The sequence below is a fragment of the Rosa chinensis genome, chromosome 1 (genome assembly GCF_002994745.2).
Source record: "Rosa chinensis cultivar Old Blush chromosome 1, RchiOBHm-V2, whole genome shotgun sequence".
Lineage (NCBI taxonomy): Eukaryota > Viridiplantae > Streptophyta > Magnoliopsida > Rosales > Rosaceae > Rosa > Rosa chinensis.
In genome coordinates, this window is record NC_037088.1 from 43,583,578 (window position 1) to 43,602,346 (window position 18,769).

The window sequence follows — 18,769 nt, forward strand, 5'->3', positions numbered from 1 at the left end:
CATTAATAATGAATTGAATGCAATGAGTTGTGGATCAACAATCTACAAAAGCACACCGATATGGTGACCCCTGCAAAACATTGACCCAACTAGACTTCACACTGGAAATCCATACTGACAGACTGATGAAGCCAATCTGGCCCGACTCTAAACAAAGTAACGGTTGACTAACTTTCAAAGCCTCCTTTGCTAAACGGTGGGCAACTTTATTACCTTCTCGTCTCACAAAATGGCTACTACAACTAGGAAAAGACTGAATTAACAACTTAACTTCATCAATTAAATGGTAGTGCACTTGCGTATATTTCCTTCTTAACATTTCCAAACAGAAGAATGAGTATATTTATGAATGTATTTATTTATTTTGACAAAATATCTGAGTTCATAAAAACTTGTATTATCTTACTGAATAATTATTTTGTGGTCACGGAGTAAAGTGTCACGTGGTAGTCCAAGCCAATAGTATTACTCGAATTTGGTGGGGACCATGCAAGGAGTGAAAGAAAAAAAGATAAATTAAATTAAGAGACCAATCAGAAATAACTGCAAGACATATGTACCAATAACATTAACCTGAACCACTACGTCCGGAACCATGCTATAATTTTCGTATTACCAGTAGAAATGCCTAAATAAGGAGGGTTGTGCACTTCTTAGTCTTGCTATCTTCTATGTTTACATAGCCCAATGCAATGTAATAGGGGCAACGCACCTACTAATTGGTAGTGCACTTGCGTCTTCTAAATTGCACGGTTGAACCAAAGATCGGTGTTCATTGGTAATTTGGTATTGAATATTCATATCGGATGATGTATCACGTATGGTAACCTTTATTAATAATAACAGATTCCTTCGAATAACGAAAAAATATAGAAAAGAATAATAGAAAAGAACAACAAGTGTTACAACGACAATTGAGCCCTTGTAATTATGGCATAGGGACCCAGCTAGCATCCACCAACAACCATAGGACAGTCTTTGTGCACTCGAGTAGAAATGAAGAATTCATAAGAAAGTGACGAGACAATAGAGTTGGAAAAATAGTATGGGGTTAAAATGAATAGATATATCTAGATTCTAGAGAATGCAAAGAACCAGATTTGTGAACTGAAGACAGAGTCTCACAGGGATAGAATCATAGATGGAAGGAGAGAAAGGTAAAGTATGTGTAACGGGAGGTTCAGGGTTCATAGGGTCCTGGTTGATTCTGAGGCTTCTTGAGCATGGTTACTATGTCAATACTACTATTAGATTAGACCCAGGTGAGCCATCTTCACAGTTTCACTTCCCTTGCTTTTATAAATGTGGGTATTGACTTAGTTGATTCCTCAATTAAAGAACTAGGGGTTTTAATTATGATTGAGCTGGTTGTTTATGCATCTGCATGCCAAATTTTCTCTGGGTATGAATTATTTGTTTTGATCATAATAAATATGAACTTTCCTTTTGTAAAACTGTAAAAGAAATTGAACCAAGTTTTAAATTTAATGCCTAGAACTCTAGAAGTGAGTTATTGCTATGAATGTTCAAACCTTTGCCTTTCTGAAACATTTTTTCGTATTGGGATAAAAGGCCAATCTACAAGTTTTCTTTATCGTTGAATTGTTCTGCCTCGCACATAAAGAAGTCTTTATTGTTAGCGCAAACTGAAGTTTGGGCAAATTTACTGCTAGCTACTTAGTTAGTGTGTACTTGAAAAGAAAATCATAGCAGTAATACTTTTATACTAAGAACACAAGAAAGATAGATGTAAGCTTCCTCACAGCTCTGCCAGGAGCAGAAGAAAGGCTCCAAATTTTCAACGCTGACCTAAGCAACCCAGAAAGTTTCAATGCAGCCATCCAAGGATGCGTCGGAGTGTTCCATGTTGCTACTCCGGTTGACTTTGAAGACAAGGAACTTGAACCAGTAGTGACCAAACGATCAATCGATGGAGCCCTTGGTATCCTCAAGGCGTGCTTATATGCAAAAACAGTGAAACGAGTTGTGTACACTTCTAGTGCATCTGCCGTTGCATTTAGCAACAAGGATGTGGAAGACATGGATGAGAGTTTTTGAAGTGACATAGATTACATTAAAGCTTTAAAGCCTTATGGAGGCTCATACATGATTTCGAAGACATTGACTGAAAGGGCGGTTCTTGAATTTTCGGAGAAAAATGGATTGGAGGTTGTGACAGTAATTCCTTCTTTTGTTGTTGGCCCCTTCATTTGTCCCAAGTTCCCTGGCTCTGTTCGGACCGCATTGGCTCTGGTTTTAGGTATGTTTAGCATAAAATGAGTGAAAACACATCTGCTTTGGTTGCATTTCCAAAAAGAACTAGTAGACATATCCTATACAATTTCTATTTGTGCAAACGATCTACTTTGCCTTTTGTTAAACTTGGGGGCTTCAATGGCATTATGGCATACAATGTGTTTCAACGCAATTATAGTCTTATTGCAATACTACCGGATATAATGTTAGGCCTTAGGATAAGCAAACACGTGATATAATATATATCAGGCTGTTTTGAATCAACTATAACAGTAGTTTCAGACAACTCATGAGTTTAGTACATTCTTACTTAAAATCGATGTTGGGAATAGATGTTTGACTTCTAGAATTTGATCAAGGTTCCTTGTTTGGTGAAGTGTCTTATGAATCTGTAAGAGTTTATATCATTCCAAGTTAGCCTGTTAGAGTTGGCAAATTTGGAAATGCCTTCTTTTCAAGGATTAATAAAGGAATACTGCACATTTAAAATGGCAGACATGAAAATGAAGGATTTAAAATCCAAATATAGGATAATTAAGTCCTAACCACAAGTTAAAAAGCTTCTTTGACATCTATGCTTAATGCAGGCCGGCAACAGGGATGAATATCCTGTTCTTATCAATATATCAGTAGTACATGTGGATGATGTCACCAGAGCACACATTTTCCTTTTCAAACATCATGATACAAAAGGGAGATACAATTGCTCATCAAATGTCATAACAATTAAAGAAATGGCCGAGTTCCTTTCTGCCAAATTCCCTGAATTGCAAATACCTGTAGTAGAGTAAGTTAAACTATTCTACTTCATATTACTTCAATCTCTCTTTTTGCTTCCATCTCTAAATGTATTTCGTCTTGGATCTGTCTGTTTGCAGGTCATTAAAGGAAGTTAAAGGTCCTAAGTTTCCTGGTCTGTCATCAAAGAAACTCTTGGATTCAGGTTTCGAATTTAAGTATGGGGTTGATGAGATGTTCAGTGAGGCCATTCACTGCTGCAAAGAGAAGGGTTATCTCTAATTCCTCTCTGGCATTATAAGGTCTACATATGGTCCTATGCATTTATGCAAACTTTGAAACATTGCGGGTACAATCATTCCCAATTTGGTTGGGAAAGGAACTTTACTGGTTTAATACCAATAATATAAAAATAAAATGATTTGGAATGGTTATTTGGGGTAAACTGAAGATGATTTTGGGACAAATAATCTCCATAAGTGGTCTTTAAATTTAATCATATAGAGCACCCTTTCTTTCTGTGAGGCAAACAGGGAAAAGTGATTTCAAGTTTAGCATTGAGCATTGGGTTTGTGGCCCTATGGGTGAGTGTATGCACATTATCAAAATTAGGTGCAAATTATGTAATAAACATTAGTGAGTCTTCTTCTAATCTTGTTTTTGAACAATTATTTTCACGTACTCAGTGATTTTTATACTCAGTTGTACTCAATTGCTGTTGAATTTAAATCTAATGGTGGAGGATATTGATGGAAATAAATAAATTCTAACTGCATTACTATATTCATCATGTGTGTTAGATCCAATGACAATGAAACACAACATAAAATTCATTAAGTGAATATGACTCAATAACGGCGCTATAGAATTTAAAGTTTGATGTCTTCTTGGGGGCCCAAAAAAATGGTTTGATGTTAATGCACTTCTCTCTTTTTGGTTTTTCATATTGTTGGATTTTGATGAGAAAATCGTAAATATAGTAATTACTTTGATTACAACTATAATTATTACTAAATACATCCAATGTGGTCGTTTATTGTAAAGTATCTCATCGATGATATAATTTACAAAAGAAATGACTCTAATTATAAAAAGAACAACTGGATTACAAGAATAAGGATTTGAGAAGTTTTAGGTCTAATATAATCATTTACCATGTAAACAAAACATTTGTTGTAACATTTGTAAAGTGATCTTCTTTTTTGTAAATTAAATCATATTTCAAGTAATTATCATAAAAACAACCATAATTACCACTTTACACCTCGATTGTTGTAATTTATAGTAAAATGCACTGTCAGACGAGTAATTATCTCATGGATGATAAGATTTACACAAGAAAAGTATTAGTTACAAAATAGAGGACTTTAATGTACAATTAAGAACTCACGCCTCATTTACTATATATACATAAAATTTTACCACTTTGACAGCAATCTGTTGTCAAATTTTACCACTTTCTTGGAACGATTTGGTGAGACTTGATTTGGGTTCTTTACTTTTACTTTACCATCCGGGTCTTGTTGAGTATGTCAATTTGATGTAATTTTTGAGGTGGATGAACTGATGTTTGTTGATTTTGCTATTGTAAGTTTGAATTCTGACATGTTAATATTGTAGCTTAGCTCTTGGTTATATAACTATTATGATTTAGCGCATTGGGTCTTCTCAGTTTTGAACTTTTGATATATTTTCTTTTAATTTCTGATATGAATTGGAGCTCTCATATCCGAGTCTTTGGCTTTAAGACTGGGTTGGTTGTCATTTCTGACTGGGCTTTGAGGTCAAAATGTCAAATTGTTCTGTTAAGGAATCTAATACTCCGCATTTGAGTATGTGATTCACAATTTTCAGTTATATAGTCCAATGTTTTAAAAAGCGCGCCTCAGGCGCTCCTTGAGGCTTCAAAGGCGCGAGGCGTCTAAGAAATTGAGTGTGTTTTGCTGTCGAGGAGTAGTTCAAGGCAGAGAAAGCGCAGAAAACGCATCCGGAGGCGTTACAGGTGGACGCTCCAGAATTTTTTTTTTTTTTACAACACCAAAACGACGTAGTTTTGGTGTTTGTGTGGATTAAAACTCCTTATGTTCACGAGCTGAAGTCATTTTTGGTTTCCGTCAGCCTTCTCCATCAAAACTCCGTCTCCTTCCCTCTCAAATCCCAATTCCGAAAGTAGCAATTTGATAAAATGATCAAGAGTCCATTGGTTTTCTAAAGGATTTCGCTGTAAAGGAGGCTGTTTGCAGAATTGGAGAAATAAATTTTCTTACTTTCAGAGTTGTAGTTCGATTTGAAGAGTTTAGGTATGAGCATTTATGGTCTTGAATTCGATTTCTATGGTCTGAATGTTTGAACTAGTTTCGAATTAAGGTTTATATTCACTTGAGTTTAAATTGATGTTTTGTAGTTCTGTTTCAATTGAAGTTTATCTGATTTTGATTCTTCATATATTTGAGTTTGAAATGATGTTGTGTTCCAATCGAAGTTTATCGCTTGACTCAGGTTTATTTTGAAAATTCTTAGCATTCAATACTTTTTTCAATAAGAGTGGTGTTCATAGGTGCATCTAAGGATTAACCCCAAAAGACAATTCTTCTTTTAATATGCTTATCTTTGTTTAACTTATGAGGTGAGGCTTGGAAGTGGAATTACATCTGGAAGGTTCATATTTAGGAGGCTTGGATGCTATGAGGTTTGTTTCTGTGAGGCTTTCTTCAATAAGAGTGGTGTTGACAGTTCTGTGACCTTGGGTTATATATGTGGGTTATTTGGGTGATTTATGTATAGGTCACTAGTAACTACATTCTAATCGTATTCCTATAAACTCTGTGGGTTATATATGTGTGCACTCGTTTCCAACTTTGTTAAGCCAATACAGAGACCAAAATGTGAGGCTATTCAATTCTATTAGTGTGAGGCTATATCATTTTTAGGTCTGAGGCTATTCAATTCAATGTTCTGTTTATGATATAGCAATTTCCATCTACTTAGTTGTTCTGTTCTTAGAAAAACTATGCTATGAAGTTCCAATCTACTTGGTTGTTCTGTTTAATATATAAGTTGATATAAGTAATTAAGTATAGGCATTTTGAATATCAGTACTGGTGCATGACTTGCTTTTTTATCACCCTTTCGATTGATGAGTTCTGTGATTCAATGGTTTATGTGTGCTCCTTTGTGTTCTGAAACTTTACTTAAGCTGAATCTAGCTTTACTTACATAAATCTTGTTAATACGTAAAGCGTAAGCCTTACGCCTCATGGCGAACGCCTTACTGAGGCTCTCCCAAAAACGCCTCGGCTACGCCTTAGCCTTTTAAAACATTGATATAGTCTACGAAAATGAAGTTCACCTAAAAATGGAAATTTTCTTTCCCCCTTCTGCTCCATCCGCCATAGTGATGCCGACGAAAATGATCCATTTCAACCTTTAACCAAGGCCCAAACGATTTCCCTTCACCAGTAGAAGGAACTCCACGGAGATTACAGTTACTAGTCCAACGATCCACCATGCCGCATTGAAACATAAATCTGGAAGACGTTCATAAGAAAATTCCACCCAATGATCCATCTGATCGTTAAAATGAATTAACATTCTCCGCCATAGAGATTGAGTTACATCAAACCAAACCCAGATGCGAAAGTAATCACCTAGAGAATCCCCATTAACACCACAGTCCACTTCTTGACAGACTCTGATCTGGTCACCAATTAATCTTCCCAAACAATCACATATACTAAGAAGTGGCAAGTGATACACACGAATCCAAAAGGCCATTGAATTTAGAACAACATCAGAGATTGGAGAAGCACCACCAACTTGAGCCAACACAATCAACTTCCTGTCAAAAGCCCATGATTCGTTATCCAATACCCACTTCATCTCATCAGCATTTGTAAACTAGAACAGATATATGTTGTCCCTGCAATCACGAATCACTAAATCATTCAGATGCCGCCATAGATCGATCACCGTGGTTTTGAAGTAGCGATGGTTATAAGGTCGCTCAAAAAGAACAATACCCACTAGACAATAGCGGAATTCGGAGTGCACATCCTCCAGCGCCGAAAGATCCACATTAATTCCTCTTTCTTCCTGTTCAAATAACTTTAATTTTTGATGGGTAGGGGAAACAAGATCTGCTACCCTGTAAAAACAAAAGAATTGTAAGCAAAAGTCGTACAACATTAAAGAAAAAAAGGAAGAAGAAAAGAGTGCACAAAGCACTAAAGGCGGAGAACCGCAATGAGTTCAGAAGCACTTATAGTAATACAATTATGGTTAATTGAAAAAGGAATAGGGAATTACTTCTCCTTCCCTTTACTGGAGGCATGCCAAGGGGGATCTTCATCCATCAGTTTCAGTAAATGGATGACCCACTTACAATCAATTTTGGAAAATAAAAGGACTCTAAACAAAATCGGTGGTTTCTTCATCGTCACAAGATTTGAAGTCTTCAACCCTCAGCTTGACCTCTTGGTCTTCATGTTTCAGGGTGTGAGCTTCTCTTGCTTCGTGATACACTTTGTATGTTGTAGCTAGACTTTTATATGCTCTAAAAATGTGTGCCCAATGACCAGATGCTCCACATCAAAACACATATCTTTGTGATCAGACTCAATTGATTGAGGCGCGTTTTGTACTTGTGTAGCCTTAGGCCTGACAGCGGCGGCATCTCTCTTCCCAAAGGCGGTCTCCTCAACCCCTTGTCCACTTATTCTAGCGCTTACCTTCCTAAGCAGAGTGATTATGTGGACCAGAACATCCGAATTGATCTCTAGATTTAGGGTTTCACTCGCGGCATCCTTTCTTTGGAGCGCCATTATAATCGGACTTTGGGATAGGTTTAGTTCCCACAAGTCTCAAATTATAATTCTTTACAAGGACGTTGTCACGCTTTTCAATAACAGACATAACTTTAATGAGCTCATGAAACTTTGTGATCCGTCTCACATTCACTTCAATACGAATTGTGGAGAGAGTCCTCTCAATCAACATAGTATCTTGATGTCTTTACCACAGAAATCCATCAAAGAATTGATGCGCAAAGCTTTTGAATTGTAGTCAAGAACATATTTGAAGTCACAGAACTAGAGATCATGTCATCGTACTTCTAATCCGGAAGGAGGGAGTGACTTGGTTCATAAACTATTCACAAGCGTACGAATCGTTGTCAAGTAAGGGAAGTAATTGGACCTTAGTTTATCGTACCTCGGGGATTAGGTGTTGGACCTAACCAAGATAATTGGCGGTAGGATACTAAAAGCACACAAGAAAAATAAAAAGTAAAATAAGACTATAAACAATCAAGGCACCAAGCCTTGGTAATGCTCGGCTTAGCTCACACCAAGCCTATTCAAAGCCACTAACTTGTAGCCTCAAGATGGGTATACACAAATGAGTCGATGGATTTAATGTTTGAGAGTGGATTTGAACTTAACAAAAAGTAATAAAATGTAAAGCGATTAATAAAAATGCAAGGAAATTAAACTAGAAAAGTGTGAACAATATAATGGGAATGTCGGGTGCTAGGGAGGTTCCTTTACCCAAATCTCATGTGTCGGAAGCTAATCTAATATAGATGCAAATTTCCTACTTTGGCGGTAGTTGTATCCAAGGCGGTTCAAGGCCCAAGGACCGAAATTCCCTTTCATGGTATTCCTACTCCAGTTCAAGGGTCGTAGGAACTCACTTGGCATGAATTAGAGCCGGTTCAAGGGTCTCTAATTCACATCAAGAGGCCTAAAGATCGAGGAATTAGACTACTAAGCGACCCGCCCGCGCATTCAGGTAACAGGTGTAAATCACCATGCTTATAACCTCTCGAATACGAAATTGAAGGTTTCTAGCTTAGGAATTAGAGGGGGTCAAGCCTCTAACTCCATCTTAGACATGCTCAAAATACACACCCTAGAGTTGACTAGGCTCCTAGACATGCATTTTAACCCAACAAAAATATATATAAGCATCCATCATATGAAAATTGCATCATTACATTAAAATAAACATCTTTTACACAAGATTTGGACTAGGGCACACAACCCTAGCCCCCAACAACAAATCTACTCACTACCCATCATTAAACAAACATCAATATACATAATTTAAAGAGGAACAAAATGAAGAGAAGTAGGAGTAACAAGAACAAGCCACAAATTGCTATAAAGCAATTATGGCTAGCCTTGATTTATGGCTCTCCACTTTTACCCAAATTTAATGGTGATGAAGTTCTTGATGCTTGGGCTTCCTCTTTGAAATTTGTGGAATTGATGAAGATGAAATCTTAGTGAGGTAGATCTTGGTGAGGTGAAGTGGATCTTGGTGAGGAGGGAAGAAAAGATGAGAAGGAAGAGATTTTGGTGAGGTGAGGATGGATCTCGGTGAGGTGGGAAAATCTTGGTGGGGAGGGAATTTGTGGTGAGGTGAGGTTTAGGTGGGAGAAGAAAAAGAAGAAATGGGATAATTGGAAAATATATGGGTCTGGGCGTGAGTGATAAGAAGAGAGGCAAATGGGGTTAATTATATGTGGTCTCCGTGAGAGAGGAAGAAGAGAGAGATATGGGCTAGCTGGCCAACAATGAGAGGAAGAGAGGAAAAAAAAAAAAAAAAAAAAACAGAAAGGAAAGGCTGCACGGGTGAGGAAGAAGGGAAAAAGAAAAGGGAATGGTGTGCTGACGTCATCACGACGTCAGCAAAGTGAAGATTTTTTTTTTCTTTTCCTTTTCCTTTTCTCTTTTATTTTGTTTTGCTTTCTCTCTTCTTTTTTTCTTCTTCTTCTTCTCTCTTCTTTCTTCTCTCGTCGTCATGCACTTCCACACATACTCTCGGAAGCAATTGAATTCCACTCCCTTGATGACATTAACCACGGTTGACCCGCATTAATTATTTCGTCCTTTTGTCGGAAACTCCAATTTGCTCCAATTTCGCACCATTTTCTCTCGTTTCTGCAATTCCGCTTATTTTCTACAAAGTAAATAAAAATAGATTAATTACATATTAATTGACATGAGGATTAGCTTAATTCTAGTGTTTTTACACGCATATAAATGCGTATAATCACACCCCCACACTTGAACTTTACTTGTCCCCAAGCAAACTAAATGTAAATTAATTGCCAAAAATCTATTAACTCAAACACAAATGCTCAAACATAAAGAAAGTGTGGTATTAACCTTTCCAACTATAATCCTCGGAGAACTAATTATGTACATGACCATGAAGTAGATGTAAGCACAACATAAGATTTTTTTGAATTTGTGAGGCAATTAAGAAGCACATGTGAAGAATGCTCAAGTATATGCATGTGTTGACCATGTATCAAATCAATCCACCACAATCAAATAGGCACATAGAAGACCCGATATAACCCGCTAAACTCACATAGGTTCACTACATATTACCGCTCAAGTGTTTAGGGGCTATATGTGTTTCACTCAAAAGCAATTTCACAACACGCGTTACCATATGCTTGCTCTTTGATCTCATCTCCGCTAGGTAACCCACAACATTCAAGATTAAGAGATCTTTTATTTGGTTGTAATGGGGCTAAGGGTGAGTGGCTAAAAGAAATGAAGGATAAGGAAAAACAAAGTTCATGTAAGCTCAAGAAGCAATTCTCTCTTGTAGAGATATATATGACTTTTGCTTTCAAATGCTAACTCACTCACTCTAATCCTAATATACAACTCACACTATACTATGTACAATACTTTACTTTTTTTTTTTTTTTACACAACTTACTACTTATTTTTTTTCTTCTACTTTTCTTTTCCTTGAACTTTCTTTCTATTTTCACACTTTTTCTTCTTCTTCTTCTTCTTCTTCCCTTTTTTTTTTATTATTATTATTTTTTAAGGACTTTCTTTTCTATATAAATCACTCACCCCACACTTATTCTTTTGTAACCTCACACTTTTGACTTTTTCTTTCTTTTGAAGCACTCAAACATAAAGTCATTCTCTCGAATCGCTTCATCAACTACCATGGAAGGGTAGGATAAAAGTGTATAGGCTAGGTAGGAATTTGTGGTGCGAATCAACAAAATGGCTAAATATATTAATAGCCTCAAAGTGGCAATCTAGTGGTAAATATCGTTGGGCACATGCTTCTTTGGCCATGGTGGTATATAGTCCTAATGCCTCAATCCTTTCTATCATGTCGCAAGCTAAAAGTAGCCTAGAGAGGTCTCAAGCAAGTTCTAGATACGCAATGTCATGAAATTGTACACACATGAAATAAAAAGTGAATGAACAATGCATACACTATATTAGGCTCAAAAGCTCACAAATAAGGCATGCAAGTTAATCAAATCACCTATATGCTTCTCTAATTATGATGAACCAACCTAACTTTAGGCTATATGCACACATATAGTCAAGCATAAATCACATATACACTCAATTACAAGACAAATTCAAAGTCCTAGATCATGCTTAGTCTATTCACAATCACAACAAGTTAAGTCCATGGCTCGTCATTAGGGTTGGAAAAGGCATTAACCACTAAAATATAATTACATAAAGCTAATCTAATTTTTTTTTTTAAGTGACGAAAATAGGTCACCCGAGCCCTCACCCCCACACTTAAAACCAACATTGTCCTCAATGTTGTAAAGTGAGCTCGAAAGCTAAAATCCGTGTCGGATTTAGGCATGAGAATACTGAAGTTCGAGCGAAGGCACAAAAATTAACTATGAAAATGAAAATCTAAATGCGGAGAAAAGTTATGAAAAACCCCCTTTGTCGACCCTCAATTGCTCACGACCTTCGGAGAAGACTAATATGAGACACCAACCTCAAGGCACAAGGCCTTTTCTTCCTTTATGTATGCTCCATAATAGCTCTAGGTGCTCATGAAAAGATCAACTCCATTGAGAAATGTGTAGTGTCCAAGAGCAATGCATCACAAATAGCTCATCAAGGAATATGGACAAGGGTCCTTCATTAAGTTCATAGCCTTGATCCCATCAATTCACAACCCAAAGTCATCCTCCAAGCCAAATATCTCCATATTCTCCGAATTCCAACCACTTCCCAACCTCCCAAAAAAACAAGAAATTAAACTACCTACCACAACTATCAACAAGGAAAGTAAACATCACAAGTAATGCTAGGGTTGCCTCCCTAGCGAGCGCTTTGTTTAAGGACTTCATTGCCGGTCCATATGTCAAGAGAGTGAGTCAAGGAACATCTTGGAGGATGATCACCTCCTCTTCAGTGTCAACGGTAGAGTCCATATAGGGCTTCAATCGGTGCCCATTTACCTTGAAGAGTTCTCCACCATTTAGATTCTTGATTGCTATAGCGCCATGTGGGAAAACTTCAACTATTTCAAAAGGACCGCTCCACCTAGACCTCAACTTCCCAAGAAATAACTTGAGCCTAGAATTGTATAGGAGAACTTTTTGCTTGGGAAGAAATGTCTTCTTCACCAAGTGTCGGTCATGTATCACCTTGGTCTTCTCCTTAAACAATTTGGCACTTTCGTATGCCTCTTCCCGAATCTCCTCCAACTCACAAAGATCAAGCTTCTGCTTCTCACCACTTGCTTCCAAGTCAAAATTCAAAAATTTGATAGCCCACATAGCTTTGTGCTCAAGCTCGACTGGAAGGTGACAATTCTTTTCATAGCATAAACGGAAAAGAGACATGCCAATAGGAGTCTTATATGCGGTCTGATAGGCCCATAAAGCATAATCATGTTTAATGGCCCAATCCTTTCTAGAAGAGTTGACCGTCTTTTCCAAAATTCTCTTAATCTCCCTATTTGACATCTCCACTTGACCAGAAGTTTGAGGATGATAAGGTGTGGCAACCTTATGCTTGACTCCATATTTCCTTAACAAGGCATCAAAAGTCCGATTGATAAAATGTGTGCCGCCATCACTAATAATAATCCTAGGAGTCCCGAATCAAGAGCAGATATGCTCTTTCAAGAACTTGGTCACTACCTTGGAATCATTCTTCCATGTGGCCTTGGCTTCAACCCACTTTGAAACATAATCAATAGCAACTATGATATATTCATTCCCATGAGACTTTGGAAAGGGTCCCATAAAGTCTATGCCCCAACAATCAAAAATCTCAGCCTCCATAATGGTAGTGAGAGGCATTTGGTTCTTGGAGGATATATTCCTGGTCCTTTAACATCTATCACATTGAAGCACGAAAGAATGACAATCTCGAAACAAAGTAGGCCAAAAGAAACCTGACTGAAGAATCTTAAAAGTTGTCCTCCTTCCACCAAAATGTCCTCCACATAGAGATGAGTGACACAATGAAATAATCTCAGGGGCCTCGCATTGAGGAATACATGGTCTAATCACCTGGTCTTTACCCACCTTCCACAAGTACGGGTCATCCCAAATATATGACCGAGCATCTCTAAGAAACTTATTCCTGGCCTGTGCATCATAGCTATTAGGAATGAAAGTACAATTGCTAGCCCAATAGTTAACAAAGTCCGCAAACCAAGGCATCTCAGTGTCAACACGGAATAAGTACTCATCGGGAAAATGCTCAATCAATGGTATATCAGAAGAGTCTCCGCCATGCTCAAGTCTAGACAAATGATCTGCAACAAGGTTCTCTCTACCTGGCTTATCCTTGATCTCTATATCAAACTCCTGGAATAATAACACCCAACGAATCAAACGGGGCTTGGCATCATTCTTGCTCAACAAATATTTCAATGCCGCATGATCCGTGTGAACAATCACCTTACTCCCAAGAAGATAACTCTGAAACTTCTCCAATGTAAAAATAATAGCAAGAAGCTCCTTCTCGGTCGTAGTGTAGTGGACTTGAGCATCATTCAAAGTCCGGGAAGCATAATATATCACATGGAGTGCTCACTCAATACTTTAACCCAAAACAGCCCCTATAGCAAAATCTGAAGCATCACACATCAATTCAAATGGTCTAGTCCAATCAGGTGCAATCATGATAGGTGCGTGAGTCAACTTCTCCTTAAGTAGCTCAAAAGCCTGTAAACACTCCGAAGTGAAATCAAATGGCACATCCTTGCCTAGCAAGTCACACAATAGCTTGGTGATCTTAGAGAAATATGGAATAAAGCGTCTATAAAAGCCAGCATGCCCAAGGAAACTCCTAACTCCTTTCACATTCTTCGGTGGTGGTAAATTAGAAATCAACTCAATCTTCGCTTTATCCACCTCAATGCCACGTGATGATACTACATGCCCTAACACAATACCCTCATCCACCATAAAGTGGCACTTCTCCCAATTGAGGACCAAATTGGTCTTCTCACACCATTCTAGAACAAGGGTTAAGTGTCGAAGACAATCATCAAAGGAATCACCATGAATCGAGAAATCATCCATAAATATCTCCATAAAGCGCTCAGTCATGTCATGGAACAATGCCATCATACACCTCTGAAAAGTGGCGGGTGCATTACAAAGTCCAAAAGGCATCCTCCTATACGCAAAAGTACCAAACGGGCATGTGAAAGTAGTCTTCTCCTGGTCTTCCTTAGCAATAGCAATCTGATTATACCCCGAATAGCCATCTAAGAAGCAATAGTGGCTATGACCTACTAGTTTCTCCAACATATGATCAATGAAAGGTAGTGGAAAATGATCCTTCCTTGTCGCTCCATTAAGCTTTCTATAATCAATACAAACCCTCCATCCATTCTGAACTCGCTGTGGCACATCTTCACCCTTCTCATTCTGCACTACTGTAATTCCTCCCTTTTTGGGGACAACTCGAATTAGTGAAACCCATGGTGTATCAGAAATTGGAAAAATGACTCCAACATCTAGAAGCTTAATAATTTCTTTCTTCACTACCTCCATCATGGGAGGATTTAACCTCCTCTGAGCCTCTCGTGTGGGCTTACACCCCTCCTCCAAGTAAATGTGATGTTGACACTTGGATGGACTAATGCCTTTGATATCGGCAATGGTCCAACTAATAGCTCTCTTATGCTCATGTAACACTCTCATAAGCTTATCTTCCTCAACTTCGATGAGATAATAACCGGTAATGTGCTCTCCTCCCCTAGAAATGCATATCTCAAAGTCGAAGGTAAAGTCTTTAGCTCCAAATCTGGTGGGGTCTCATATGAAGGAATAGGTGGTGTAGTAGAAGGTGGCAAAGGTAAAACTGGTGGAACACGTCTAGGCAAATATGGTGTCAATGCCTCTAAGTGTGCAATAGCCTCAACATGCTATTTACTCTCAAATTCGCTTCCACCTTGAGTAATGCAAGTCTCCATGTAATTCGTCGATGAATGCTCAATCAAGTTCTTCCCAACAATATCATCCATAACATCAATCCGAAAGCACTCATCAAGATGATATAATGGACTCCTCATAGCATCAAAATCTGAAACCCAATAGTAGTGTCAAATACTGTCATGGTGAGTAAACCCTTCTTAACATCAATCTTGACCCTTGCAGTCGCCATAAATGCTCTACCAAAAATGATAGGTAACTCGTCATCATCAGCCTCATAAGGAGGGTCCATGTCAAGTACAACAAAATCGGTCGGTACATAAATATCATCTACCTTGACAAGAACATCCTCCACCACTCCACAAGGGTACTTGATACTCCTATCCGCCATCTTAAGCTTAATCTTTAGAGGCTTAATTGGTTCCAATGACAAAGTCTTGTACAAATCATATGGCATAAGGTTGATGCTAGCCCCCAAGTCCAATAATGCTCGATCAAAGTTTCGTGACCCAACGGTGCATGGAATAGTAAAAGATTCGGGGTCACTAAGCGTAGGAGGCAACCTCCTTTGAAGTACAGCCGACACTTGCTCGCTTAAATATATATCTTCATTCTCCACAAACTTTCTCTTACTAGTGCACATGTCCTTCAAGCATTTTTCATAGGCCGGTACTTGCTTGATGGCATCAAGTAATGGGATATTGATGTTAACGGACTTGAATAGCTCAATGAACTCTTGCTTTTGTGTCTCCTTCCGCTTCTTTTGATCTTGAGCCCTCTTAACTTATGGATAGGGAAGTCTAGGCTCCGATGAGTTCAAATCAAGAGGTGGAGAAAAAGTGAGACTCCCCCTTGAACCCCTAAGGGTGGTAACCGTCCCACTAGGGTTCTTAGCCCTCAAGGCCTCACCTAGTGTAGAATGGATAGGTCCACTCCTATCCCTATAATCCAAAGGTACATGAGAATAGTCTTCCTCCTTATTACTTCCCCCTTGATGTTGTTCCCGATGCTCACTAGATGACGAAATAGGCGGTGAACCATTAGAACTCAAACCCGAGGATGAACCATGTGTATCAATAAAAGTAGATGAAGTAGCTTCCGCCTTATTCCTCCCCCCTTGATAAAGATCCCTAGGTGATGATAAAGGAGTAGTGGGGCCAAAATGCATATGCTTAGGTGGTGCAGATGAAGAATTAGAGGCTTGAGATTTTGAAGATGTAGAATGAGAAAAAGAGGCCATCCTTCCTTGTGCCCCTCCGGGAAGTACATTTTCTTCCTCCCCGGCTTCCTTATCCACCCCCTTATTTCTTCCTTTTGTATACAAAGTCACATCACCCACTCCAATTCCCGGGGGTACATTTTCTTCCCCCCGGTTCCCATCCTCCTTTGAAATAAAAGTACGATGCATATGCACATTATCATTAGCAACATGGCCAAGAGTTACATTTTCTTCCCCCTTGGCCCCATATGAATGTAACACATTATCATCATCATTATCAATGTAATCCTCAACTAACACATGATCATCATCATTAGAATATGAAAGTGAAGAATGGGAATCATGTATAGGGGTGGAAACATGTGTATCATAAGAATGTGATGTGGGGTAAGTGGGAGCATACATGTCGTCATGCACATTCAAAGGGGAGTTAGAAGATTTAGGCATGCGTACCTTATTGTCATAAACTCTCCCACTTTGAAGTATAGTAATAGCCTTAGCTTGCTCATGTCTCAGATTTTGATCCGGTTGAGTAGGTAATGCACCATGTGGACGTGCTCTAAGCTCTTTAGCTAATTGTCCCATTTGGACCTCTAATTTTCCCACACATTGTGCAAGCGAACTTTGACCTTGAGCAAGAATATTAAGAGTTTGATGGGTCTTCGCTTGGCTTTGTGTAAGAGAAGTATGACTTTGGGCTAGGGCGGTCAATATATCATCCATATGAGACTTCTTTGGTTCTGGTTGTGGTGATTGCCTATTTTGAAATCCGGGAGGAGCATTTTGTGTAGGATTGGCACCACCAAATGAATGGAAACTTTGACCAAACCCTTGAGTATCATGTGGGGCTCCTCCATAAGCATGTGTAGCACCAAAAGATGGCCCTTGGCCTTGAGAATTGTAAGTAGATGCTTGCTGCCCATAATGATTTTGTCCACCAAATTGTGTGTTTCCATGACTGTGAGGACCAAAAGATGAAGAATTAAGGCCTTGATTCCCTCCATATGAATGAGAACCACCTTGGTGTGCATTAGAGGACCCTCCACTATCTCTCCATAAGAAATTTGGGTGGTTACGCCAACCTGGATTATATGTAGTAGAATAAGGATCATTTCTTGTGGCCTTTGATAAGAATTAATAGCTCTAACTTGCTCCTCAACAAATTCCGGAAATTGTGAAGCCAAGTGACAATCATGAGTAGAATGATGAGGAGACTCACAAATCAAGCAAAGATGTGAAGAAGCAACACTCTTGACATGTGAAGAAGACGAACCACTACACTTTTGCGCTTGAAGAAGCATCTTAAATTTCTTGTCAATCTTTGCTTCGAGCCTTTCAAGTTTGGAATTCATAACTCCATCATCTTTATCAATATGAGAAACATCATACACACCTCTACCACGAGGCTCCATATCAACTCGGCTTCTAGTACCATATGCATGTGAATCTCGGCCTCTAGATGTGTCATCGTCTCTACCTCCTCTTCTCCTTTGATGATTATCCCATTGACCGGATTGGGTAGCCACTTCCTCACAAATATCCCAAGCGGCATTAGGACCTTTCTTTAGGAAATTTCCACCTGATGCATTATCCAATCTCCTTCTATCATCAATAATCAACCCATTGTAGAAAGATTCGCAAAGAAGCCACTTGGTGAGTCCATGATGAGGGCAACCTAACTCAATATCCTTGAAGCGCTCCCATGCATCATAAAAAGTCTCATTATCCTCTTGAAAGAACTTGGTCAAGCTATCCTGCATATAAGTAGTCCGATGATGGGGATAATATGCATTCAAGAACACTCTTTGCATATCGGCCCAAGAGAGAATGGATCTTGGCTTGAGCTTATGAAACCATGTGCGTGCTTGATCTTTCAAAGAAAATGGGAATAATCGAAGCTTCAAACCCTCCAAAGTTAATCCTCCCAAGTGCATAGTGGAACATATGGCATCAAACTCAATTATATGATCATAGGGCCTCTCACTAGCCATGCCATGGAAAGTAGGGAGAATAGATAACATGTTAGGCTTGATCTCAAAGTTGGCATTTGTCGGAGGAAGCACAATGCAAGATGGAGCATTTACAATGCTAGGACATGAATAATGGCTCAATGGAATCTCCTCCTCATCTTGTGGTCCTTGATGCTCGTCACCCATATCTACTACTCGAATAGGAGATCTAGAAGGTGCTTGTGAGCGATGTGAGCGATGTCTTGGTCTCCTAACTCTCCTTGTTGGTCTTCCTCTAGGTAGTCTTTGCAAAACACAACCACTTCTCAAATTGATAGGTAGTAGAGTGTCACTCATATACCAACGAAGGATCAATAAGAAATCGAGTATCTCAATAACAAAAATATA

The 18,769-nt window shown here is 38.6% G+C and overlaps 2 protein-coding genes and 1 non-coding gene across 3 annotated transcripts in view; 2 read left to right on the forward strand and 1 right to left on the reverse strand.

The window, feature by feature from the left end:
* The window catches only part of LOC112177823 (vestitone reductase), a 44,588-nt gene extending 41,162 nt beyond the window's left edge, over positions 1-3,426 (forward strand). Inside the window, exon 4 of the mRNA XM_024316078.2 lies at positions 3,135-3,426. Within this exon, the coding sequence (XP_024171846.1) occupies positions 3,135-3,276 (142 nt within the window). The 3' untranslated portion in view covers positions 3,277-3,426. The remainder of the gene's footprint in view (positions 1-3,134) is intronic.
* An 8,743-nt stretch (positions 3,427-12,169) lies between these two features.
* On the reverse strand, positions 12,170-12,763 carry LOC112167404. The gene has a single exon (XM_024304423.1). It carries the CDS (start codon positions 12,761-12,763, stop codon positions 12,170-12,172), a length of 594 nt encoding a protein of 197 aa, XP_024160191.1.
* Positions 12,764-18,068: 5,305 nt separating this feature from the next.
* LOC112183154 lies at positions 18,069-18,174 on the forward strand. Its single transcript, XR_002929748.1, has one exon. It is a non-coding gene; the product is annotated as a small nucleolar RNA R71 (small nucleolar RNA).
* Positions 18,175-18,769: the final 595 nt, after the last annotated feature.